Source organism: Penicillium arizonense, assembly GCF_001773325.1.
Source record: "Penicillium arizonense strain CBS 141311 chromosome Unknown PENARI_contig004, whole genome shotgun sequence".
NCBI lineage: Eukaryota > Fungi > Ascomycota > Eurotiomycetes > Eurotiales > Aspergillaceae > Penicillium > Penicillium arizonense.
The window spans coordinates 75,683-99,406 of NW_019173281.1; the positions used below are offsets into that span (position 1 = coordinate 75,683).

The window sequence follows — 23,724 nt, forward strand, 5'->3', positions numbered from 1 at the left end:
GAAACTCAACTGTGTCAACTGCCCTGACGAGGTACGAAACTATGGACTACAGTATGGATTATGTGGCTACTGTCGAGTGTAATATCGACGATCTAAATAGGCAGATATTCTGAATCCATGAATAGAACAGATTACATCATCCCAGACCCTACCAGGGCCCAGACACGTTCCACTCCACTTAGATTTCCCGAATTCTGGAATTTCTTTGTCCTGAAACTTAACTAGCGAGATATAAGTGTTATAATATAGGAATACATGTAATCCATAATTAGGAATAAGATACCAAAGTACCAAAAGATAGTAATTGAGGCGAAGCCACTACAGTAATAGGCAGACAAGCCATCGACGTATACCCCCAACTCTGTTTCTCAGGGCTCACCTGGCTCGTGCCCCCTTTCGAAACCCTGACACTTCCCCTTTCGCATCCCTTCCCCGCCATAACCCTTGACCTGTCCTGACTTTTCTGCTCTTCTTTGCTCTTCATTCTCTCTCTCTGTGATCGCGATTCTTGCTTTTTGGGCCCAGCCCCATTCCCCAGGCGGTGACCCAGCCTTCCCGAATCCTCGACGTCTTCGAAACACATTCCAGTCCCCGGATTCGCCATGGTGACCGTCAGCAAGTCGCACTCGGGCGCTGACCCTGTTCCGCTCCCTACCTCCCCCGAGCCCGGTTCCAACTCTCCGCCCTCGAAACGAGATTTGGCCTCATGGTGGAAGCAGTTCAAGCGGAGCACTAGGAAGGATGACCTGAAAGGTACGTACCTATTGGCACCTGGGATATTCCGGCCATGCCGACAGCATAAACGTTCTTGGTGGACTTTCCTCGGCGCGCGGTGGTCGCGACGCCCCTGAGCTTCCGGACATAGTCCCCGCGTCGCACAGGGAAGTGGCCGCAGTCGGTCATGGCAGATTGGCAAGCTGCCGCTTGCCCTCCTTGCGTCGAGGCCTTCGTACATATCTCGGACATGATAAACTGACCTGATTGTCGCAACAGAGCCTCCCCGCGGAATCTTCGGTATTCCGCTTAACGTCAGCATCAAGTACGCCAATGTGGCAATTTCATTGACCAACGATCACGGCGAAAGCTTCATTTATGGCTATGTGCCGATTGTTGTCGCTAAGTGTGGCGTCTTCCTCAAAGAAAAAGGTTCCCGGTGATCCCCCAGACCAGGCCCGATGAATGTTTCCTAACCCTCATTGCAATAGCAACGGACGTGGAGGGCATCTTCCGCCTCAATGGATCCGCCAAACGCATCAAGGACCTCCAGGAGGTTTTCGATTCCCCCGAACGCTACGGAAAAGGACTGGACTGGTCAGGCTATACAGTTCACGATGCTGCAAACGTGCTCCGCCGATACTTGAACCAGCTCCCCGAGCCCATCGTGCCTTTGGAGTTTTACGAACGCTTCCGTGAGCCGCTACGGATCTACCAGAGACAAGTCCAGGAAGATAAAGAGACGCCGGATGCCGAGAAGTTTGACCACGCAAAGGCTGTGGAGACTTACCAACGACTCATCATCGAGCTCCCCCCGTTGAACAAGCAACTGCTGCTCTATATCCTCGATCTTCTCGCCGTCTTTGCATCAAAGTCTGATCAAAACCGCATGCCATCGGGCAACCTCTCGGCCATCTTCCAACCCGGCATGCTGTCGCACCCCCAGCATGACATGTCGCCCGAGGAATACAAACTGAGCCAGGATGTTTTGATCTTCCTGATCGAGAATCAGGATCATTTCCTCTTCGGTATGAGCGGCACAGCGGCCGATGAGCAGACTATGAAGGAGGTCGAAGCAGGAATCCCACCGCGGCCTACGTCCCACCCAACCGTCCGACGATCTGTTTCCAATGCCAGTGCCAACACAGAAAGCCATCGCAAGCTGGACAATATCCGGAGAAATGTCTCTGTTTCGTCTCGCAATTCCCGCCACTCGAACAACGCTCCAAGCCCTGGTACTCCTACATCGATGGCCGGTGGTGGTGGTGTTCACCGAAGCAATACCCTTCCATCAAAGATGGGCCCTGTTCTCACCTCTGCGCGCTATTCCCGAGCCAACGAAACTGGCTCGAGTAACCCCTCCGGGCTCGTTGTTTCTCATCAGAGCTCTCAATCCACCAGCCGCACGCCGTCGGTGCGTGAAGAGCCTGAGCCCGTGTCTGAGCAGAAATCTGAGCAAAAACATGCGGAACAACCTGTCGATCAGCAGGAGGAGCGAACCCCCAGTCAAACAGCTTTCGTTTCATCTACTGGAGGCACCGCTTACGTTCACACTACTACCCACGGCCCCATACCCCCGGCAACTGCTGAAAGTCTGAGCCTCAGTGAGACTCCGAGACCTCAGGAGAACTTGCAAGCCCCCGTTTCTACACCTCCGGCAGTTGTCACTCCCAGCCGTGAACGCAAGCTTTCAAACTTTTTCACCAAGTCACCGCCCCCCGAGAGCGAAAAAGAGCCACGGCAGCCAAACAGGTTGAGGAAGAAGAGGATTCCTGGTAGCGCAAGCATCAGCGCCCAAAGCTCGACCAATTCCCTCCATGGCCACGGCGTCGATCACAGCGTGGACCTGGAACCGAAGCACGAGAATCAGTCTGTGGATGTTGCCATCGGTGATACCACTCCCAGGCCGCCGAATACCGCTACGCTTGCTAACCGAGACAACCCGTCCGACTCGAACCCAGCCCTGGTAGAGGGCAATCTTCAACATCATACCGATCACTCCCTCAAACCTCACCAATCACGCACACCCTCCATGAACTCTCGTTCGTCTTTCACTGACCAGTCCGATCTGGATCAGCCTGATGACGGTTCTCGCCAAGAGCGTCGTGAAAATCGGCGGAGTTGGCGGTTCCCGCGATCATCAAAACGCACCAGTGAGCAAGTCGGCCTTGGCCTCGCCTCTCCGCCTCTAATGGCCACCAATCCTGGGGCTGAGCAAAGCACAAGTTCAATTGGGAGTGGACACAATCCAGTCTCCGATCCCTCTAATCACCCACTGAGCTTGGATGCCGGCATTCCAGCCAATTCCTCTGCTGGATCGGAGGGCGAAAAGAAGAGCTTATTCGGCAAGTTCAAGGCCAAGGTTGCCCAAGTCCGGGACGGTGTCAAGGACGAGCTTGAACGCACAAAGAGCCCAACCCGATCGGATCCCGATCCTTCGCTCACCAGCCAACCGCTGTCTCCCGTCGCCACCGGTAGCGAGCCAACAAATGGCAAGCCTGCTTCGATTGAAATACCGAGAGAACAGCCCAAGGAGGAGCCTGTTCGGTCACCTGTATCCCCACTGCCTGGTGCCGGTCTTCCACCTTCAATCCCCGAGGAGCCACATAGTCCAGTGGCGGCTGTGGCTGCGCCAGCCAGTGAAAACGTTGAACCTGCTCAAGTACCGGCCAACGAATCTGTGCCTACATCCGAGCCTACGATATCTCACGACGCCCCGAAAGAGGCAGCTGGACCATCTACATCAGCTGCCTAAGTTGCTTGAAATTTTGTGCTTTCGTTCTATACACATCCGCAAGAATTCCCTGTGAGTTACACTTTCATACAGAATGGTACAGGAGATCTTTGAGCGTTCGCCAAAGAATGGCACCTTCCCAGCGCATTGTTCTCAAGTAGCGTGACTTGAGCAATGCCTCTTCGCTTTGTTTTTTTTTTTCGAGGCAGAATCTCGGAAATTGTTACCTCGCATTTCCCAACGACTTTCTTCCATTCACGGATGTCCCAATTCATGCCATCCAAATGACCCCTTGTATTGTTTACGCCCCTGCTTTTCTACCTTGACCTCTTCCCCGTTTCGCGGAGGCCCGGGTCTTCATAGCTCGTCCCCGACTCCAGTTGATCATGTTGCCATGTGGTATGAATGTACGTTTGTCTCTGCTATTGCAGCCGGTCTGTTTTGATTTCTTGTCGCGTTCCAACTTGTTGTCCATCTGAGGCTACGCTTATGATATCGCTCTGGTATTTATTGTTATGAATTGGACGGCAAGATAGGCTTCTTCATTTGTTCTGGTCCATTTGTGTGTAGAAGGCGTTACCATATCGCGCCTACCTTGGTATAATTGTAGTGCCGCAAGACTTAGTCCAATTACGCAGCAGTGATCCGTTTGGCTTGGATGTTGCATACCGTGCCTGATACTCCAATAGTAAACAGGACCTGGAAGCTGTGGCCTGATTAGTAAGGTAGACAGGAAATCTTGCCTGATATTTAAGGTGGAAAGGCACCAAGGCCAACAGCGGCCAACACGCCAATTCAGACCCTCCCAATTCCATCCCGAACCAGCCGGAGCTCTTCAGGTCTTAACTTCAATTGTGCTATGGCCTCAAATAGCTCTGCGTCAGGGCCTTCCTCGACGCCGACGGCCCCTGCTGAGAAACCTTCCGCTCTCCCAGTCAACATCCTCCCCTCGCCGGTTGCGCGCATCTACTCCATAGTGCACCCAGCACTCCTCCTCGCATTATGTGCCACGCGATTTGAAGCATTGGTGGAAAACCCTACCAAGGAGCTTCTCTCGACCCTGCCATGGCTCGCTCTTATTCAAATCTCCTACGCGGTGATCTGCCTTCCACCCGCTGGGTCGACACCGTCAACAGAGTCGAGCGCGTCCTCTCCGGCTGAGGGCAAGACCAGCCCTCGGTTGCCATCTGGACCTAGTGGTGCTCGCCATGGAAAAGCCAGCAAGCGCAAGCAGCACACCAACAGCTGGGCGTGCATTTGGTCCCGGTTATTGGTAGGAATATTTCTCAACTAGGTGGAAGTGCTCGATGCTAACCCTTTTTCTAGCCGGCCACACTATCGCTCTCCCTGACCTTCCTCATGGCCACTCCAGTGCTGGCCCTCCTTCTCGTCCTATTCGGCGCCCCGCTCACAACACACAATGCCGAGACCGTCCTGTGTGCAGCCCACATGGCCGTTCTCAGCGCCACAGCTTTGATCTATGCCCACGGTACGGACCGCGGGGTGTGGAACGAAGTCTGGGGTATTGCTCGTCCAGCAGACGCGGTTTGGGGTGGTGCACTCGGCGCTGGCTTGGGAGCGTGGTTTGGCGCCATCCCCATCCCTCTTGATTGGTGAGTCTGGGGCTATAATCTATTCCGAAGCGTGGCTAATGTGGAAACAAAGGGACCGACCATGGCAGGCATTCCCGATCACGATCCTCGTTGGAGCTTACATTGGATACGCACTTGGCTCTCTTCTATCTCGCACCCCCTTGCTCTATGGTAAGCGAGTCCAATTTACGGCAGAGGAGCTGGGGAACAAGGAAAAGAAGACCAACTAAAGATGTTGGTGCATGGTGGTTATATTATATTCGCGCCACATTGAATGTTTCTGATATTCTGGCCTGTATTAGTACAAAGTCCTTGTACGACTGTATTCGTCGACTCGGTCACAAATTCAAACAATAAACTTATTAATATGCACTGTGATTTACAGCTTGCTGAAGTCTTGGAAACTGCCATGTCGCCCTGAGCCTTTGCTGAACTTGGCCGCACCTGCAATGGCTTCCGCTGTAATTACCTTCCTCCCAGATCTGAACTCCTGAGACATGGCATCCTGGAAAGAGGAAGCATCGAACGCACTGTAATAGCATGACCGCCGGTCTGTATTGAGGCATAGCTCTGGGAATGCAATGAGCTGCTGTGCTATCTCAATCGCCACCTTCAATGCTTCCCCGTTTGGAACCACGCGACTGGCCAGTCCCATTGCAAGTGCTTCCTGCGCACCGACAGGCCGACCAGTCAAGATCATATCCAACGCACGACCAAGACCGACAATGGCTTGCAGACGGACAGTGCCTCCGTCGATTAGAGGCACACCCCAGCGCCGACAGAAGACACCGAACACCGCATCTTCTTCGACAACGCGCAAATCTGCCAGCAGACTCAATTCGAGTCCTCCTGCAACGGCGTATCCAGAAACAGCGCATATCACAGGCTTCTGCACAACCAGCCTGGAAGGACCCATAGGTCCTAAGTTGCGACCATCCACAGGCTGTAGATTTTCGCCGGATGTGTTCTGGGCAATACTATGAAGATCGGCTCCTGCGCAGAATGTATTGCCAGCGCCAGTCAAGACACACACTTTCTGGGTTGGATCATCTTCAAAGGCGCGGATGGCTTCATAGAGTGCTTTGGCTGTTGGGGGGTCGACGGCATTCTTTCTTTCGAGGCGATTGATAGTAATTACCAGAATCCCAGGATATGAGCAATCAGTGGTTACCAAGTCCATTCTCAAAGGTATCGAGTGCGTGAAGATGAAGTTGCGTGGACTTTATAGTCGTTGGTTGCCTCGGCAAAACCCCACTTGACTTCCAACCATCTCCGTCATTCGGCTCTGAGCTGTCAATCAGAGCGCCATGTCCTCGGCATGTATTATATGTCATAAAAGAAAGGTGTTGCAAATAACTTCACTTCACTGTTATGGAATTTGCTGACTGGTTTAGGTCAAATGCGACTTCGCGACGCAGGACCCATGCACCAACTGTAAAAAGTCCGATGTGGAGTGCAGGTAAGTAGACCCGAGTTGAGGCGATAGACAAGGCATTGATCGTGTACAGGCCATATACAAGGAAGCGCAAGAGGTTCACCAACAGTCTGTCGCCAGGACGGAATGCGTCAATCTCTGCATTGAGTCAGACACCGCGGAGCTCTCAGCCTGTCGACTCAGACCTAACGTCAAGGCGCATATCCGCCAGCAGACCTGCTGAAAATTCAATTAACAATGCAAATCTACCTACCAACGAGCCCTTTATCAAGGAGGAGAGCTATCGTGGTCGCAGCGAGTATTTAGGCGGCAGCGTCCCCTTTGATGAAAATATGGTCAAACCCGGTCGCGAGACCACATACACCAACCCCAAAGCCTCAACAACAGATCTGCAAATGCTCCGCGACCAAGGCGCGTTCGAGCTACCACCTCTATCAGTTCAAAATGAATTGATGGCTAGTTTTCACGCGCACTGTGCACCCTGGACACCAGTCGTCGATCCCAAATGGCTGGACGAAAGCACGCCACCGTCAATGCTGCTCCTTCAAGCGATCTTCCTGGCAGGGAGTAGAGTATCCAAAGCGCATTTGGATTACGGGTCTAGCGAGGTGTTTTATCGACGCGCCAAACTGCTTTTCTTCTTTGGTGGATGCGACCACCCTCTCATCTCTATCGTGGCTGCCTGTCTCTTGCATTGGTATAATCCGGTTGGACCCGAGGATGTGTCGACTGATACCAGTGGCTTTTGGATTCGAACGGCTGGCGCGATGGCGTTTCAAATCGGGTTGCATAAAGAGCCACCACCGAATTCTCGCGATCGGGGTCTTCGCCGGAGGCTGTGGTGGTCTTTAGTGGTGAGTATGAATAGTCTATATGAATTGTAATAATCTAACGTCTTTAGGTGCGAGATAATATCATCTCTGTTGGTGTTGGCCGACCGCGAACTATCAACCTTCGGGACAGCGACGTACTCCCTCCGTCCCTGAATGATTTCCCTGTGAATAATTTCAAGGCACAACTGTTCCTGGCTTACTGCACAATATCTCGACTTCTTGGAGATACAGTCGAATCTCATCTCCGGCAAGAGATTTCTCGTCAAAGACAGGTTGATCTTGAGAATGCTGTCTACAGATGGGCAAAGCAGGTAATTCCAAAGCTGCAATCAAGTGTTGCGGTGCAAGAAGATGCAGATATTTGCAATTTGGAAGTCCACCAACTACTAGTGATGTATTTTGTGGTGCTCACGATTCTACATCGCTCACCTACACCAAATAGCGTACCACCCGCGGCATCGCTGGTCGCATCTTCATTTATTGCTGGAATATACGAAGAATTCCTCCTTCGCGACGAACTCCGATACCTGGGCCCAGTCTTCGCTTTCTACCCTCTATGCGCCGGACTCTCGCTACTCTCCAGCTGTCGCTATGCACACCTCCAGAGCACAGCGGAACACGAATTAACAGTCATGAAGCTCGCCCTCCAAAAGCTATCCGAGCGGTGGCTTTCGGCAGTCGGTCCCCTGCGCGCACTGAACAAACTAACCGAAAAAGTCCGAGAGCTAGGTCCCTTCGATGGTCCGTCACCTACTGTGGACTCAGACGCGGCCTCCTTTTTCGAAGGCTTCGACACGAAATTGTGCAAGCAATGGCGGCTCATCGGTCAATCATCGGAACCGGCAAATGGGAACACGGGCATTGAGCCTACGTGCTCTTTGGCGGAAATCCAAGATCCCAACGATACTCTTCGGTCTCTTGATGATCAGCCCGGGCAGGATAATTATGACCTCGCCGCTATTGATGTTAGCTTAGACCCATTCAGCAATAATTGGGAAGGGGCTGGATTTGATTGGAGTGGCACTTGGTTGCTCAATGTTTGACCAGTTAATTCGGCAATTGGCGTTTCAGGAAAATTATGGCTGATGCCTAGCTACATGTATACTTACTGGTTTTTCCCTGGCAGGGGCTTTCCTGCTGCTGCTTTTATGAGGGTGCTCAGGTTCAGGCTGACTAAATGTCAGCGAATTCCTTACTAGTTTGAACTGTCCGATGACATGCTGTATAACAAGAAATACCTAATAGCCTGAGAAGAACCAGGACGGCTCTATATTGGTCAGTGTGTGCTTGATATCTGACGAGGTGGATATACTGAGCGGAACGATTCGACTGAGAACGTAATCTGTTGTTATGCAGCCGGGTGCATGTACCCGACCTTGGTATACTTGCCCGAACCCCGAAAATATCAACTTCAATCAAGCCCACTGATATGCCGTCTACCATTTCTGAATCAGATTTGGACTTTTTCCTCACGCGGGGAAAAGACTTGAACGCATGGCCACTATGATTGACCATCACCGGCAGTTCAACAAAGGATTCCGCACGAGCATCAAAATAGAACTGTGTGAGCATCATGCTGGCAAACCTGATTTCTATACTACTGGAGACTGTATCGATGGCTATGTGTGGATTACCATTGATCACCTTCTCGGACCAGAAATGGTTGAGGTTGCCTTTCGTGGTAAGTATTTCCATTCGGCCTTGCATGTTCTCATGTTCAGAAGCTGATTGTGTATTCCAGGGCAATCACGAATCGTGGATGACTGGGTGCTTCTACCTGTTAGTACGTTCAGGCAACAAAGCTTCCTGGAGTTACAACAGCCCATCGAAAATGACGCATTCAAACCCGACCAAGTCTTGAAAGACGGGTTCGTATACAAGTTTCCTTTCAAATTTATAGTGCCAGATGAGCTGCCTATTCACGCTTGTCTGAACAAAGGAAAGCACTGCAAAATTGATCGGAGTCATCTGTTGCTTCCACCGACCCTCCGCCGAGACGACGAGAAGAGTCCCTTGAGGTTGAAGGATTCGTCCTCTGGCAAAATCGGAATCACATATTCTGTACAGGCAAAACTGTTGAGACAGCACGCAGAGGAGGATCAACCAAATGAGCCCTTGGAATCTGCGTTGATGCTTGTTCGAATCATTCCTGCGCTAAAGGAGATGCCTCCTGCCTATACTGTTGATCACTTGCAATTTTGTCCCCCGTCCTTACGCCCTTTGAAAATAGCTTCGTCGCAAACTATCAAAGGGGCCTTCAAGGTTTGCACATTGGAGCCAAATCCAATATCGCTTCTTACCTTTTCCTACGAAAAGTCCAAGGGCCCCGTTACTACTGTAACGATCGAAATGGAGTTCCAACCGACGCATGATGAGCCACCACCAGCAATAACCCGGATTTCCAGGAAGCTGCTGGCCCATACGACCACACACGCGGTTCCTTTCCGTACATCTCTATCGGGACCAGTATGCAAAAGCAAACAAAAAATCGACACCCATACTGTGCGATTAGGCGACTTGAAAATGTCATCTGTCCGATGGGCGGAACAACCACCTGCCAATAATGTCGGCCGTGATACAAAAGAATACGTGACTCGCACCGGTGATTGTGTGAAAGATTCAAAGCAAAGACGTCTTTACGTGGCCACAATTGAGGTCTTAATATGTCTTCCCAACACGAAAACGTTTGTGCCAACTTTCGATTCATGTCTTATATCACGATCTTATGCGGTGGAGATTTGCCTTTACTACTCTCTCCCAAGAAAGTCTATCAGATCATCGTCTGTCAGTGTTCGAGTCCCTTTCCAAATAACGGGACCAGTTCGATAAGTCCCAGACTTGGGCTTAGTGGCGTGTGTGTTCTCCGAGATTGTCGTACTAAGCATAATTTTTGTGTGGAAAATTGAATAGAAAGGATGGATATATTACAGGGCGCCTATCTTGACTGGTGAGCACTAAAATGGAAGGGGAAAGGTGTTGGGTGCCAGATATTATCCGGGGCATATGTACAATATTTTTCTAAAATTGCTCAAAATATCATCTTAGGCTGTTTGGATGGAATATCCTGGCTATAGTTTGCCTCTATCGCCACTCTGTACCTCAAGATCATAATAGTGCCTGAAATGATCCAGACAGCCTGGGTTCGCCACGGTGCTGCTGATAGTCTTCGGCAGTTGGCCAGACGAGATGACCTGCTTAACCAAGGTCTCGACCTTTTTACCATTCACCGTCATGGGAACTTCCTTCACTCCAACCACGAAGCGAGGAACGTGTTTACTGCTCAACCCTCTGCGAATTGCATCTTTCAACTCGACTGCGAGTTGACCGGTGAACGACTTGCCGGGCTGCATGACGACGAACAAGAAGACTACTTCATCGGAATCATGAGGTCTTCTCCGACCGATGCATAAGGTCGCTGAGATGACCGAGTTAAAAGGAGCGGACTCAGTGACTGAGTATATATCAGAGCTTCCGAATCGAATACCCTGCGGGTTCAGGACACCGTCGCTGTTGGTACCAGTCAATATACGGACCATAACATGCTATCTTGACTTGGAAAATCATACCTTCGCCCATGGATTTGCCAACCCTTTGTTTGCGGGTTATAACTTGCCCAGTCATGCTGAGCCCAGCAGTTCTCAAACTTGTCAAAATACGTGCTCTTATATTTTGCTCCATCATTATCACCCCAGAAAAAGACAGGCATCGATGGAAATGGCTTGCGGCAGACAAACTCGCCATGTCTGCCAGTATGTTTGATTGATTCTCCAGTGACCGGATCAGCAACATCTACATCCTGCCCCAGCATAGGCAACTGGATTTCCCCAGGATACAACGGACCAGCTGGGTCGGTTCCAATCCAAGAAGTGACCAGATCAGTGCCTCCCGTGACACTGGTAAGGTGAACGGTTGGCGGGAATGCTCGGTAAAACCAGTGATATTGATCTTCACCAAGATGCGAGCCTCCTGTTTGCACCATGCGGAGAGAGGACAGGTCAAACTCATCCTTCGGGATGCAACCAGTCATCTCAAGCTCTTGCAAATAACGAGGTGAACAGCCCCAGTAAGTGACTCGGTGGTACTCTGCAATCTTCGCCATCCCTTTTGCACTGGGCCACAAGGGCGATCCATCGTATAGAATCAGAGTTGGGCCAACGGAGAGATGACCGATCATGATATTCCATAAGACCCAAGAGGTACTGCTATACTGGAAGACGACATCGTCGGATGTGAGAGAGTTGTGCAGCACAGATGTCTTCTTGTGCTGTAGAATGACACTGTGGCTGTGTACCAGGCATTTTGGCTGGCCGGTAGTACCACTCGTATAAAGGATGTAAAGGGGATGAGAGTAAGATACTCTCTTGAACCCGAGCTCATCTTCCTGCCGTGAAATCGAGAGCAAGTCTTCCAGGCTGGGAAATGCTGTCTCATGAGCGCCAGTGATTGGAATCAAGAACACCTGTGGCTTTGTATTCATAGCCTTGAAGATATTTTGAATCTTGGCAATATTCGATCGCATCTTCCCTTTGTACGTCGACTCACTATCGGCGAAGAGGATGCGAGGAGTGACTTGTTGCAATCGAGATATACAGCCCTGTTGTCTTCGTTTAGCTTCATCATTGGCGTACGTTCGAATCATCGCTCACTTCGTCACCCAAATCCGGTGCAATGCTAGTCCAAATGGCTCCAATGCTTGCTGTCGCCAGGAAAAGGCCAACCGACCAAACACTCGTGGATATAATTGCAGCTACACGGTCACCTTCTTTGATTCCAAGTTGGAGGAGAGCGCTCCTTGCCTTTCGAACATTCTCCCTCAACAATCTCCAAGTCCAAACCTCCCCACCTAGGTCTTGACCCTCACGAACTCCAACAAGAGCAGTCTTGCTCAAGTCCCGACCAGAGACCACATTTTCCGCATAGTTGACACTTGCTCCACGGAAAAATTCAGGCACATTCTCCATAGGTATGCTATCATCAAAAGCAGATGTCACAGTCGAAGGCAGCGACGGAATAATCCCCGTATAATCATGAAGGTCGACCCAGAAATCTTGCAAATTGTCAACAGACCATTGATGCAATTCTTGAGAGGAGCCAAGTCGCTGGTTAAACTTTTGGTTGATATAGGCGCGATAGACGTTCATGGGGATTTGGTCTGGTGGCAAAATGGGCTGCCAAATAGGCTTGATATTGGATGATTTAGTCATTGTGTTCTTTAAGCTGTTCCAACAATAATGTGCAAATGGAAATTACGAGGGAGAATACAGGTTCAGGATAGCCGCATTAATAGCCCATCGGCAATCGGCACATACCTATGCGACCCCCACATGGATGATCTTTGGAGACTACGCGTCTCCAGTCAACTGCCATCATACGGCTCTCCTCGGTGATTGTCGGTGCAAATCGGTGACTTTTCCGGTGACTTGTTGCAGTAGATCAATCCCCGCACGGGGTAAACGGGATAGACGGGGTGAAGTATAAGATTGGACTTGTGGCAGTCTGCATCTTATACGAAGTTGTACTCTGCCTCTTGTTATTTCAACATGTCTATTCCTCTTAAACCCTCCACTGCAGATGAGGGATTCATTCTTTCGACGCCGGCTTTGGAGAACCCGGGCACCTCGGATGCAGTTTTCCTTCGAATTCTCCAATGTAAAATTTTCTCATCTTATTTCGGGAGTGGTCAAGAATACTTACTATATTATAGGGCATCTACCCCGTGATGTGCTGGCAAAGATCTCCCCAGACTTGCAGCACTTTGGGTCTGAAGCAATCTCAGACGTGACCAACAGTTTGATTGGAAATGCCGAGACTCAGTTGCCACATATAAAAACACGCAATGTGTGGGGAGCCCGGTACGATACCGATCGCTTGATTACTAGTACTGGCTGGAAGGAGCTGGGTAAATGGGGGATCAAGAATGGGTTAGTTCCTCTTGGTATTCGTCTGTTCCATATACTGACTCCTGATATAGTGTAGTTGGTCTTGGGTATGAAGAAGAGTTCGGGCCATATCGCCGGGTTGTACAGCATGCATTGTAAGTATGTGATCCACTTTGCGTGGAGCTATACTTACAGTCCAGTAACTACATCTTCTCTGCATCTTCTGCTGCCTATTCCTGTCCTGTCTCGATGACCTCTGGAGCGGCACGTCTAGTTCGACACCAAATTCAAGACTTGCCTTCGGATCATCCATTTCATGAGCTTTATGCACGTCTTATTGCTCGCGAGAACAACTGGATCTCTGCGCAATGGATGACTGAACGCCCAGGTGGAAGTGATGTTCGAAACAGTGAGACCATCGCAGTTCACTCTCCGCTGCAATCGAAGACTGGCCGATTTGGCACCATGGAAGAAGGTGACTACCTTCTATCCGGATTCAAGTTCTTTTGCAGCGCGACAGATTGCAACATTGTCTTGCTGCTTGCAAAGACCGAGTCAGGCGAGCTGTCCCTATTTGTGGCACCAACATCTATCACAGCCACCGATGCCAACGGGAAGAAGAAGCAAGTATCGAACGGAATCCGCATCCATCGACTGAAGCAGAAGATGGGCACCAGAGAGCTACCAACGGCCGAGGCTGAACTCAAAAACGTCCGCGCCCATTTGATTGGCAAGAAAGATCGCGGTATTGCGACTATTGCCTTGTTGCTCAACACCACACGCACCCACAACTTCATCACAGCTGTTTCGTGCCTTCGTCGTGCCCTGGATATTGCCAAAGCATTTGCCCGTGCTCGCAAGACCATTGACCAACCACTGTGGACATTCCCAATGCACTTGAACGTGCTTGCCCACCTTGAAGTCAAGCATAGGGGCTGGCTCCAGCTAGCTTTCTTCACCTCGTCTCTTCTCGGTTTTGTGGATAATGGGTTCCCAAAGGAGCTACCTGCACATTACAATGTGCTCGCCACATCACCCGCCACAGCAACACTCGTACTTCGAGCTCTTACCTCGATGTCCAAGGCCGTGATCTGCAAATCATCTACATTAGCATTCCAAGAATGCCAGGAAGCAATGGGCGGAGTTGGATACATGGGTGGGTCTTTCTGTTCAACGTATCTGTTATTTTAAATGCTAACTACTCAGTAGATGAGCCCGAAGAACCGGAGTTCAATGTGAGCCGGTTGTGGCGCGATACAGCTAGCAACAGTGTCTGGGAGGGAACCACCAATGTCCTCGCCAGCGAGACTGTGAGACATCTTACCAACAGCCGTAATTTGGAATCATTCAGCACCTGGATCAACGAATCAATCAGCCACATCACCGACAATGCACTACGAACCACTCTACAGGTCGTCTGGGCAGCTCTAGAGAAAAAGCTTGCAGCTGGGCAAGATAGCCTTGGTTTGGCAGGTGTTCTCGGAATCGGTCGTCAGATAATGTTCACACTTGCTTGGCTCATCAGTGGTATGTTGCTCGCAATGGACGCCCAGCAAGATAGTAACAGTGTTGCCGGCGAGGTGGCTCGGAGATGGATTCTTGATGGGCAAGGTGTGCCAGGAGAATTTGCATTCCCTGAACTCATATATAAGCGCTCCGCATCCCAGCCTCGTGTGATGAGTGATAAGAGCCGGACTAACTGGGATTGTCGCATTGTTTGGGGAGTTGAACTTCCGGTGGGTGCTTCGACAGGATATCGGGCTAAGATTTGAATTGAGGCCGTGCAGATGGATGGGTTTCGTGTAGCAGAATATCATCTTGGGCCTTTAAAGTTACCGACTCGAATATCACAATGACACAAACTATTGACTGTTCTGTTACGGACGAAAGAAACAATGATAGAGATAAGAGAGCGCAGCTACATTTTCATACTTCACGTACGCAGTCTGAGGTTACCTCCTTAATTATAGCTTTGCACTTGCATTTTGCAACGACCGATGTCCAGATGCACGATTCGTAGGCAACTCGACACCCCAGGCAATGCGACAGTCCCATTGCAGATGTTCCTCGCCCGAAGAGGCAGCGCTAGCAGCATCGCGGGATGTAACAATGTCATGGAATACCATGTCTCCCACGCCACCCTCGGCACACAAAACCCAGCGACGGGCAATCTCCGTGCTTACAGGATCGCGATCGCGTTCAGAGTCAAGAGCCAGAAGGGCTCCGGACAATATCCAAGCGAGGGTGAACATGTAACGACGTGCATCAGCGACTATCGTAGCAGGATCGTTCTTCGAGAACCGAGCGCGAAGGGCAAACCAGGCAGAAATCAAAGCGTCGCGCAGATTGGCTGTTTGAATCAGAGCCAAAGTACGATCAAGCCATACTCGGAAGATGTTTAGATTGTCCTTCTTCAGAAGGAACCGAACCATCTCACTGGCGAGAACATTGGTAGTGCCCTCCCAAATTGAATTCACAGAAGTATTCCGCAGGATGCGAGAGATGTTGAACTCGGGCTCGTCAGCCTCATCCATGTAGCCTACTCCACCCATAGACTCCTGGCATTCGACGATCCCGAGAGTAGCCATTTTACTTATCACGGCCTTTGCGGTGGCAGTCAAAGTACGGAAGACCACGTCAGCCTCCTTCCCAGGCTGCGGAAGATGTGCGAGCTTCGTGGAAGCTGCCAATCTATTCTCGACGAGCCCGAATAAAGCGACCGTGAACCAGCATAGTGCCATGCCACCCCGATGTTTCACTTCCAGGTCCGCCAAAAGTCGCAAATGCATCGGTATTAGCCAGAGAGGTTCCCCGACGGTAGTCCGAGCCTTGGCGAAGCTCTTTGTGATACTAATGGCCCGACGCCAACCAGCCAGGGATCCGACAAAGGTATGAATGCGGGTGACATTGAGCAATGGTGCAATGGTGACAATACCCTGGTCCAATTCACCAACAAGATGGGCGCGCATATCCTTGAGCTCCAATTCAGCCGTGGGTAATTCCTTCGTCCCTAATTTGTTTTTCAGACGGTGGATCCTGACTCCATTTGATACTACCTTGGAGACACCGTCGGGTCCGACTACTGTCCGTCGTAGTGGTGCGAGGAATGTGCTCAGCTTTCCAGATGGTGTTTTTGCCAGCAAAAGAGCAAGGTTGGCATCTGTCGCTGACGAGAAGAATTTGAATCCGTTGATGAGATAGTCTCCATCGCCCAGGGGATCAGCGCCCGAGTCTTTGGCCAGTGGTGAGTAGGTAGCCCAGGTCTCGGTGTTTTGTACGTCGCTTCCACCAGCTCTCTCGGTCATCCACTGGCCAGAAGTCCAATGATCATCTCCCTCGGAAGTTAGCCCTTGAAAGGCAGCATGGAAGGGATGGTTCACTGGAAGCTTTCCAATTCTGGAGGATAAGATAAAAGCAGCTCCATCGGTCATACTAATCGGACACGAGTAGAGACCCGAAGAAGGAGAGTACAGATAGTTCCTTTGTCGTAGACTGTAAGTGACTGCAGCTCAAATTCATCCAGAAAGAGTACTCACAATGCATATTGAACCGTCCTTCTGTCAACGCCCAAGGCTGGATCATAGCCTGCAGACACGATTCTAATAGAATCAAATTAGACAACAACTTCGCAGACTAGTTTGCAGTACATACCTGTTACGAGCACCCCATTTGCCCAGTTGCTTCCAACCCTCAGTGGTCATCAATCGATCGTAGTCATATCGTTTACCCCAGACATTATGGCTCTTCACGTATGGTTGATTGCGCTCAGCGTCCGCACTCCATTCACGGATCTGATTGGAAATAGCCTCGGCACCGAGCTGCGTGAAATGTTGTTCTACTGATTGCAGTGTAGCAGATGGAAGGTACCCTGAAATAGTGAATATTATATTTTATTTGATAATGCAAGGAATACTAACATGATAGCGCCCGTTTAAGGCTCGTATCCGACGTGTACGTGTTCTCCAGCGGACCAGGCTCGGTCATATAGCCAGTATCCGCGGTCGCCGGCTGAGGGGCGGTTGAAGGAGACATTTCACGTTGAAGTTATTGAGTAGAAATGGGAAATGATATCTCGAGTGTCAAAATGCGGGGGGGAAGCTTAAGCTTAGTTAACTGGGAGTTGTACCTCGGTCCCGGTTGATGTCGCTTGGCTCGTGTACATCTCCGCAAAAGCGCCGAATGCCCACGGGGTACTTTAATGATTGTAAACATGACCAAGATTGATATTGATATCTCTGGGGCTGATAAAAACAAAAGAATCGTTGGTCTCACCATGGATTGCGTCGCCCAAGGCATCTTCCAAGGCTGTTAGTCTACATAATGTGCTATTTTCATAAAAATAATTATTTTCAAGACCTAAAACTGAGACTTTTGTTTTGTTGGCGATGATCTGACGCCATTCACATATCGTGGAGTGTGTTGTAACCGGTTTCGATCAGGCTTCTTGGCCCACGCGCATCGGAGCAGACATGCCAGTAAAACAATCCTCCTAGTTTTGACGATGTCACAAATTTTGCTTTCTGTTGCACTGTCGGCGGGGTATCGTATGTGACAAATCCTCCATCTGCCCCAACGCAGAACGATGCAGCAGCCTGTTTGTCGTGGTATTCCTGGGTTCCTGGCCGCGGCAAATCGCGATAATCAAAGACACCCTCCTCTCCGCCATGGCCAGTGTATCGCTGACCTGGTCCGGTGCTACCCAGGAATGACCGTCCATAGACTGGGACACCAAGGATGACCTTTCGACGAGGTACTCCCTGGGAAACCACATAGTCCACTGCCGATTCACCAGATACACCTGGACCGGAAAGCTTGGCGTGATGACCAGTTTCGGGGTCCCATGGACCAGCGAAATCGTATGCCATCAGGTTGAACATGTCCAAGTGTTTGGATGCCGCGCCAAGATCGATATTCCGCAGGGCCCACTGACCAGCGGGAAGGCAAGTAGCAAGGACGTATCGTGGGGTGGGAAGCACTTCACGCAGGCGTGAAAGCATACGGACATAATCCTTTCCTTGTTTAGAGTCTGCCGGGTGCTCCCAGTCAACTATGCAGCAACATGATCAGCTATCTCTCGCGATCGTGGCAAAAGATTTGATGGCAACACGGGAGCCTACCATCGATACCGTCGAGTCCGAACTGATCCACTAGTCCCCGCGCGGTACGAACAAACGTATCCAGCGTAGAACGACTGCGGGCAACAGCGGCGAAGTTCTCACTTCCTTTGCCACCTCCGCCAACTGAAAGAATGACTCTCATTTGGGAGTACTGTTGCTTCAGCTGGACAAAAGCCCGAAGACACCCCTCGGTGCCGTCAACCGGCATCTGGGTATCAGCCCACTCATCACTCAACTGCAATACATCAGCAAATGTTCAACTATGAACCAATTCCCGACACACATAAACAGTACCATCTTCTTTCACCCTGCATGAGACCAGTTCGAGGTTAGCGCATCAGCCAATCTCGCACACTAGATGACCATGATTGGCTGTCCATACCAGGCAAATGCATAGAAAACATGTGATATAAATCCGAGTCTCAATGACGAGGGAGGCTCCTTTCGATAGATTCTCCAGTTTGGATAGTAAGCTGCGTTAGTGTAAAAGGGCACTTCATAGGCACTTTCCGAGGTGGGGTTGCGGTCCCGACGGCGAAAGAGTGCACTGGCAGCCGAGAACATTGTGTGCTTGTTCAACGAGGGATATCACGATGAATATAAGAAAAGAAGGAGATGAAGCAGTGGGGAAATGCAGTTTCCTGTTTTGGAATTTGTCACGTGGACCCTGTTTGCTCCTTATGATGCAGGAGTAGCAGATGCAAACCTCATCTTCTTTCTCCCCCAACCCCTTGGCCTAAACAATCGATCAGTATTGGACACAATGTGCGGGGTGGATGCGCGGCATGAGTTCCGCATGCATGAGGTTTCCAAAGTACCCAACGGCTGATCCTTGCATCTCAGCCACTCGGCTGCCTTTGACTCGTGATGCTTTTCGCGGGTTACTAGACTGGGAGGACCAGGTCCCCAAGCGCCCAACACGGGGTACCGGTATATACCCGTGTTCCGGTGAGATCTGACCAGGGTAGTGAAATGAGGCATTCCAATTGGTGTGTTGATCTGCGTCAGCAAGAATGTACCCCGTGATACTTGCAGAGTTTGCACGACGGCCGATCACCGGAGCTCGTATGCTCGGCGCCTCGCGCATCCTGCGTCAATTTTTCCCCGGTGGGCAAGAACGGCACTTCGCTACGACTTGGCTTTGGGACTAAGGTTTGCTTTTTCGATCAGTTGGAAGATCTGTGATGACCAAATCGGTTAGCAGCGGGGATGATTGGCTGGGAAAGAGCTTATTATATGAGGCTAAGGAGGTATGGGCAGGGATTTCTATGGCCCCCAAGGCAATTCGCTTTTCCGTGCTGATCCCCTCGGTCTAGAATGCTGACGTCTGCAGGGGTACTGTCTAATTACAGCATTGCAGATAATTCTGTGAACCATCTTCTAGCTCATAGCTTTGGGTAATAAACATGATACCCAATAAAGGCAGCTGGACACTTGGCGCTTTTCCAAAACACCAGTTCGGTTTAGAGGCGATGATCAGGAGATGATCGGCAAGTACATGCTTATGTATACCTCGATTCTCTTATGGTTACTCAAGCTTCACGGCATTGTTCAGTTGGGCCCATTTCTTTTCTCCCTCGGAGCCAGGTTGTGGTGGCACCAGTCCACTCTTCTTCCACAAATGTCTCGAAGCTTCCGCGGTGAAATATTCCCATTCCATTCCTTTTGACTCAAATACCGGGTCCAGGATATTGTCAACGCCGGACAAGAATCGCTGCTTCGCTTCTTCACTCTGGAAAGCACGAGCAACATGGTAGATCGTCACGGCGGCGAAGTTGGGGTGCACTTCACCGCCAACGAAAGCTGTAGAAGGGACATCCTCGATAACGTGGGCTTGGACGTAGAAAGCAGGGAGTCCGTAGGAGACGTAGAGATTAGTGATTGACTTGGCGAGTTGTTCTTTCTCGGTCGGGATAATGGTGTTTGGACTATGTTTGATGTACCAGACAGGCATTCTGAGGTTATATCTGTATGGTTTACTTGAAAAATGATATAAAAACTAAGTTCAAAGGGATGAATGTATCACCAGCTGGTTCCTATGGCATTACTCTTATGGTTTTCGAAAGATGAAATGCCCCTTTAACATAGTATCCTGGGCACGATCGTCGCACATCAGTGCATTGTTTATGCATAGCTTCAGAGAGTACTCTAGATGTTAGTTCGGGCAGATAGTGTAATATAAAATTGTTTAATTCGTTGGCGATCCAATGGGTGGCACCGAACGGCTTTGATCATTTCATCAGCCTCGGCCGAGCTTAGATTACAATATCAAGCAACGTTATTTTTTGAACAGGCCACGCCAGCAAATGGTACGCGATAATTAATGATTACTCTTCATTACTTTCTTCAATTGATCTTTAGTATACATTGGCAAATCACGCCACCGCCAGATCGAACTATCGGAACTGGATCTTTCGGGGCTTAACTCCACCGTCCTAAACAATGGATTGCAGATGACAAATGCATAAGTTGAATATAAGAGACGCTTAGGGTACGGATAGACATGATTTTCTACACCTCGAAGCACTCAAGAAATTATACATCACCATGTCTAAAGGATTGATCTTCATCACCGGAGCCACCGGCTTTATTGGCAGTGCCACAGCCGCGGAAGCACTCAAGGCTGGCTATCAATTGCGAATTTGTCTTCGCAAGCCCTCTGAGCACCTGCAATCTGTCCTCTCCGAATACAAAAATCAAATTGAATTTGTTACCGTTCCAGATCTCACCAGTGAAACGGCATTCGACGACAAGCTGAATGGCGTGGACTATGTCCTCCATCTGGCATCGCCCCTTACTCATGGAACCAACAAGGAGACTTACTTCATCCCGGCCGTGAAAGCTACGACTCTCTTGCTGAAGGCAGCAGCCAAGGTTCCCAGCATCAAGAAAGTCGTGGTGACATCCTCTATCGCTGCTCTCATTCCCATGACCGGTATTCCCGCTGGGGGAGTAATCAAAGGTAAAATACTTCATTAATCCCACTATAAGCACGGTATTAACAACCTACCTAGAGGACAATGACTGGGACTTCTCAGTGGATGAGAACGGATCATTTGAAGATCCCCAAGACCCAGCTGGAACGCCCATGCGTTTATACCGGGCTTCAAAGCTCCTTGCCAACAACGCAACCTGGGACTTCTGGGCAACAACCAAACCACACTACGCATTGGTGACGCTGCACCCAGCATTTGTATTTGGCCACAACCTTATGCAAACTTCAGCCGAGGAAGTTGCAACAGGATCCAACGGCCTTCTATGGAGTCTGGTCATGCAAGGTAACCCCGCTGGAAGCAATGGTGTGCACATTCAGGATGTTGCCGAAGCGCATATCAAAGTGCTGGACCCGGAGATTCCTGATGGTTCGAAGTATCTGTTGGCTGGACCAATGGCGACTGGATCTGAGATTGCAAGCATTGTCAAGAAATTGTATCCTGATTCTGGGGCCAAAATCACTGAGGATATTCAGCTTTCTCCGATGCCAGTCGATACTGCTAAGGCGGAAGCAGAGCTTGGGATCCAATGGCGTTCATGGGAGGCGATGGTTAAGGAGGTGATGGATCAGCAGCTTGGATTTTATCATAAATTGTAGATCTATAGCATGTGTTAGAATTTGGTAGTGCAATCAATATCACTCGAAAGAGAATATATATTTGCCTCCTGCTTAGTCAAAACTGTCGGAAAAATAACTCAAGACCAAAGCGAAGAGCTTGGCAAATCAGATTAGACTATTATTGGTCTGTGACTTTCCAAGGTAGAGATGACAAATGCAAACTGCCCAAACATTTGCCACCTGATTTCTAAGGCGACAACCGGAGAACATCCTGGACAGCTCTTTCACAATAACTTACCAAGAGTTGCTCCTCAAACATCTGCACATTTGCCTCCTCTCTTAACCAATTCAACCTCTGGGAGATTCAGAATCTGACCTCGCTATTTTCTCACTGAAATCTTACTCTCAGGAGTGTCGCGATCGCATCGAGCGCCTTCGCCTGCCTGCGCACTTGTTGACTCCTTGAGCTTTCGCTCAAGCTCAGTAACATCATGGCGGCCGATACACAAAGTGCTGCTGCACAATTCATCTCTGCCGAACCTACTCGCGATCCCAGCTACAATAATTTCACTTTCACACCCTTCCTGCGCAAGAGCTTCGGCTTCGGACTCGCCAGCGATGTACCCGTCTGCAAAGCCTACAGTGAAGGGCACTGTCCATTGGGACCTGCCTGTCCAGATCGCCATCCCACTCCGTCCCGTGTGACGACCTCGACCACCACGGCATCCGGAATGGCACCATCTACCACACACGGATCGCTGGTCTGCAAACATTTCCTCAAGGGCCTATGCAAGAAAGGACTGAAGTGCGAATACCTCCACGAATACAACCTGCGACGAATGCCCGAATGCCAGTCTTTCTCACGGTCGGGATACTGTACCAATGGCGACGACTGTCTTTACCAACACGTCCGCGAAGAGGCACGCCTGCCACCTTGCGAACACTACGACCGGGGATACTGTGAACTGGGACCTCTCTGCGCCAAGCGCCATGTCCGCCGACGCCTATGTCTCTTCTACCTGGCTGGATTCTGCCCGGACGGAAAAGGCTGTGCGGATGCTCATCCCCGATGGACGGAAAACCTCCCACGACCAACGATGCGCACCGAGAAGACAGAGGAAGAGTTGGAACACGAGAAAGCCCTCATCCGGGAAGAACAAGAACGCGAGAAGGAACGGGAAAGGGAATGGCGAAGCGAGAGGGGGCGGGGTGGTGGTTTCGGCCGTGGGCGCTTCCGTGGGCGAGGCAGGGGTTAGCTGGACTCATATCGGTCTGTTTTTATGGGCCACATTGCATGGTATGGAGTGTACCCCGGCAAGGGGGCTTGTTTTACGGTTTTGTTGGGCCAGTAGATACCCCAATTTGGATTTGACAACTCAGATAAATCTAAATATGTTCAATTATTCTGTGTTCTGTGTTAGATTCACCGCCATCAACGTACAGTAGATGTATAACTACAGTGCTAGGACACCAATATCCTTTTTAGGTTCCCCCACCGGAGCTAATCCACCTGAAGTCAGCTTACAAGGTAACTTGCGTTACAGACCTAGACATGCCCACGGCGATATGCCATGCAAACTTCGACGAATGCAGGTTTTAGCTTCATGATCGGAGTGTATGACATCATGACACCTTAATAATGTTCATGTTAGCAGAATAGCCAGGTGAAATACTGTAATTCCTTCCACCAAAGAAGGGTCTCTTAATCCGCTAAGAGCTATCTAGACTAATGCGCCTACGCCCCTGTCTTGGCAGAGATTTTCCATTTGTCAGTTCTCAGTAAGAATCGCCTAAACATGAGCTATATCCGGGTGGGGTCGGGTGGACCTACTCCAGCCAATCACAGGCTGCCCCTGCTCTGTCATCG

General features: G+C 50.2%; 12 protein-coding genes across 12 annotated transcripts; 7 read left to right on the forward strand and 5 right to left on the reverse strand.

Moving 5' to 3' along the window:
• Positions 1–602: 602 nt before the first annotated feature.
• On the forward strand, positions 603–3,469 carry PENARI_c004G12548 (uncharacterized protein; the record flags this gene model as incomplete). The annotated part of the gene is made up of 3 exons (XM_022629514.1): positions 603–753; positions 994–1,146; positions 1,206–3,469. 3 exons carry the CDS (start codon positions 603–605, stop codon positions 3,467–3,469), a joined length of 2,568 nt encoding a protein of 855 aa, XP_022490728.1.
• An 838-nt stretch (positions 3,470–4,307) lies between these two features.
• On the forward strand, positions 4,308–5,270 carry PENARI_c004G06832 (PIG-F family protein; the record flags this gene model as incomplete). Its single annotated transcript, XM_022629208.1, has 3 exons — positions 4,308–4,721; positions 4,775–5,061; positions 5,114–5,270. 3 exons carry the CDS (start codon positions 4,308–4,310, stop codon positions 5,268–5,270), a joined length of 858 nt encoding a protein of 285 aa, XP_022491202.1.
• Positions 5,271–5,419: 149 nt separating this feature from the next.
• Positions 5,420–6,220, reverse strand: PENARI_c004G03936 (enoyl-CoA hydratase/isomerase family protein; the record flags this gene model as incomplete). The annotated part of the gene is made up of 1 exon (XM_022629063.1): positions 5,420–6,220. One exon carries the CDS (start codon positions 6,218–6,220, stop codon positions 5,420–5,422), a length of 801 nt encoding a protein of 266 aa, XP_022491269.1.
• Positions 6,221–6,347: 127 nt separating this feature from the next.
• Positions 6,348–8,351, forward strand: PENARI_c004G00998 (transcription factor domain-containing protein; the record flags this gene model as incomplete). Its single annotated transcript, XM_022628915.1, has 4 exons — positions 6,348–6,383; positions 6,435–6,499; positions 6,549–7,329; positions 7,377–8,351. The coding sequence occupies 4 exons, from the start codon at positions 6,348–6,350 to the stop codon at positions 8,349–8,351; spliced, it is 1,857 nt and encodes a 618-aa protein (XP_022490653.1).
• A 460-nt stretch (positions 8,352–8,811) lies between these two features.
• On the forward strand, positions 8,812–10,259 carry PENARI_c004G07986 (uncharacterized protein; the record flags this gene model as incomplete). Its single annotated transcript, XM_022629266.1, has 3 exons — positions 8,812–8,989; positions 9,050–9,570; positions 10,239–10,259. 3 exons carry the CDS (start codon positions 8,812–8,814, stop codon positions 10,257–10,259), a joined length of 720 nt encoding a protein of 239 aa, XP_022490972.1.
• A 117-nt stretch (positions 10,260–10,376) lies between these two features.
• On the reverse strand, positions 10,377–12,512 carry PENARI_c004G10907 (uncharacterized protein; the record flags this gene model as incomplete). The annotated part of the gene is made up of 3 exons (XM_022629423.1): positions 10,377–10,815; positions 10,875–11,902; positions 11,937–12,512. 3 exons carry the CDS (start codon positions 12,510–12,512, stop codon positions 10,377–10,379), a joined length of 2,043 nt encoding a protein of 680 aa, XP_022491118.1.
• A 336-nt stretch (positions 12,513–12,848) lies between these two features.
• Positions 12,849–14,959, forward strand: PENARI_c004G10549 (uncharacterized protein; the record flags this gene model as incomplete). The annotated part of the gene is made up of 5 exons (XM_022629403.1): positions 12,849–12,957; positions 13,013–13,229; positions 13,280–13,342; positions 13,388–14,343; positions 14,397–14,959. 5 exons carry the CDS (start codon positions 12,849–12,851, stop codon positions 14,957–14,959), a joined length of 1,908 nt encoding a protein of 635 aa, XP_022490832.1.
• A 192-nt stretch (positions 14,960–15,151) lies between these two features.
• PENARI_c004G00787 (putative acyl-CoA dehydrogenase) lies at positions 15,152–17,219 on the reverse strand (the record flags this gene model as incomplete). The annotated part of the gene is made up of 4 exons (XM_022628903.1): positions 15,152–16,667; positions 16,724–16,786; positions 16,839–17,055; positions 17,105–17,219. 4 exons carry the CDS (start codon positions 17,217–17,219, stop codon positions 15,152–15,154), a joined length of 1,911 nt encoding a protein of 636 aa, XP_022490840.1.
• A 368-nt stretch (positions 17,220–17,587) lies between these two features.
• PENARI_c004G09005 (glycoside hydrolase family 18 protein) lies at positions 17,588–18,868 on the reverse strand (the record flags this gene model as incomplete). Its single annotated transcript, XM_022629319.1, has 4 exons — positions 17,588–18,234; positions 18,305–18,539; positions 18,588–18,612; positions 18,687–18,868. 4 exons carry the CDS (start codon positions 18,866–18,868, stop codon positions 17,588–17,590), a joined length of 1,089 nt encoding a protein of 362 aa, XP_022491034.1.
• A 964-nt stretch (positions 18,869–19,832) lies between these two features.
• PENARI_c004G02036 (tautomerase family protein) lies at positions 19,833–20,258 on the reverse strand (the record flags this gene model as incomplete). The annotated part of the gene is made up of 1 exon (XM_022628966.1): positions 19,833–20,258. The coding sequence occupies one exon, from the start codon at positions 20,256–20,258 to the stop codon at positions 19,833–19,835; it is 426 nt and encodes a 141-aa protein (XP_022490982.1).
• Positions 20,259–20,851: 593 nt separating this feature from the next.
• PENARI_c004G04769 (uncharacterized protein) lies at positions 20,852–21,896 on the forward strand (the record flags this gene model as incomplete). Its single annotated transcript, XM_022629103.1, has 2 exons — positions 20,852–21,266; positions 21,319–21,896. The coding sequence occupies 2 exons, from the start codon at positions 20,852–20,854 to the stop codon at positions 21,894–21,896; spliced, it is 993 nt and encodes a 330-aa protein (XP_022490714.1).
• Positions 21,897–22,348: 452 nt separating this feature from the next.
• Positions 22,349–23,113, forward strand: yth1 (cleavage polyadenylation factor RNA-binding subunit YTH1; the record flags this gene model as incomplete). Its single annotated transcript, XM_022629380.1, has 1 exon — positions 22,349–23,113. The coding sequence occupies one exon, from the start codon at positions 22,349–22,351 to the stop codon at positions 23,111–23,113; it is 765 nt and encodes a 254-aa protein (XP_022490974.1).
• Positions 23,114–23,724: the final 611 nt, after the last annotated feature.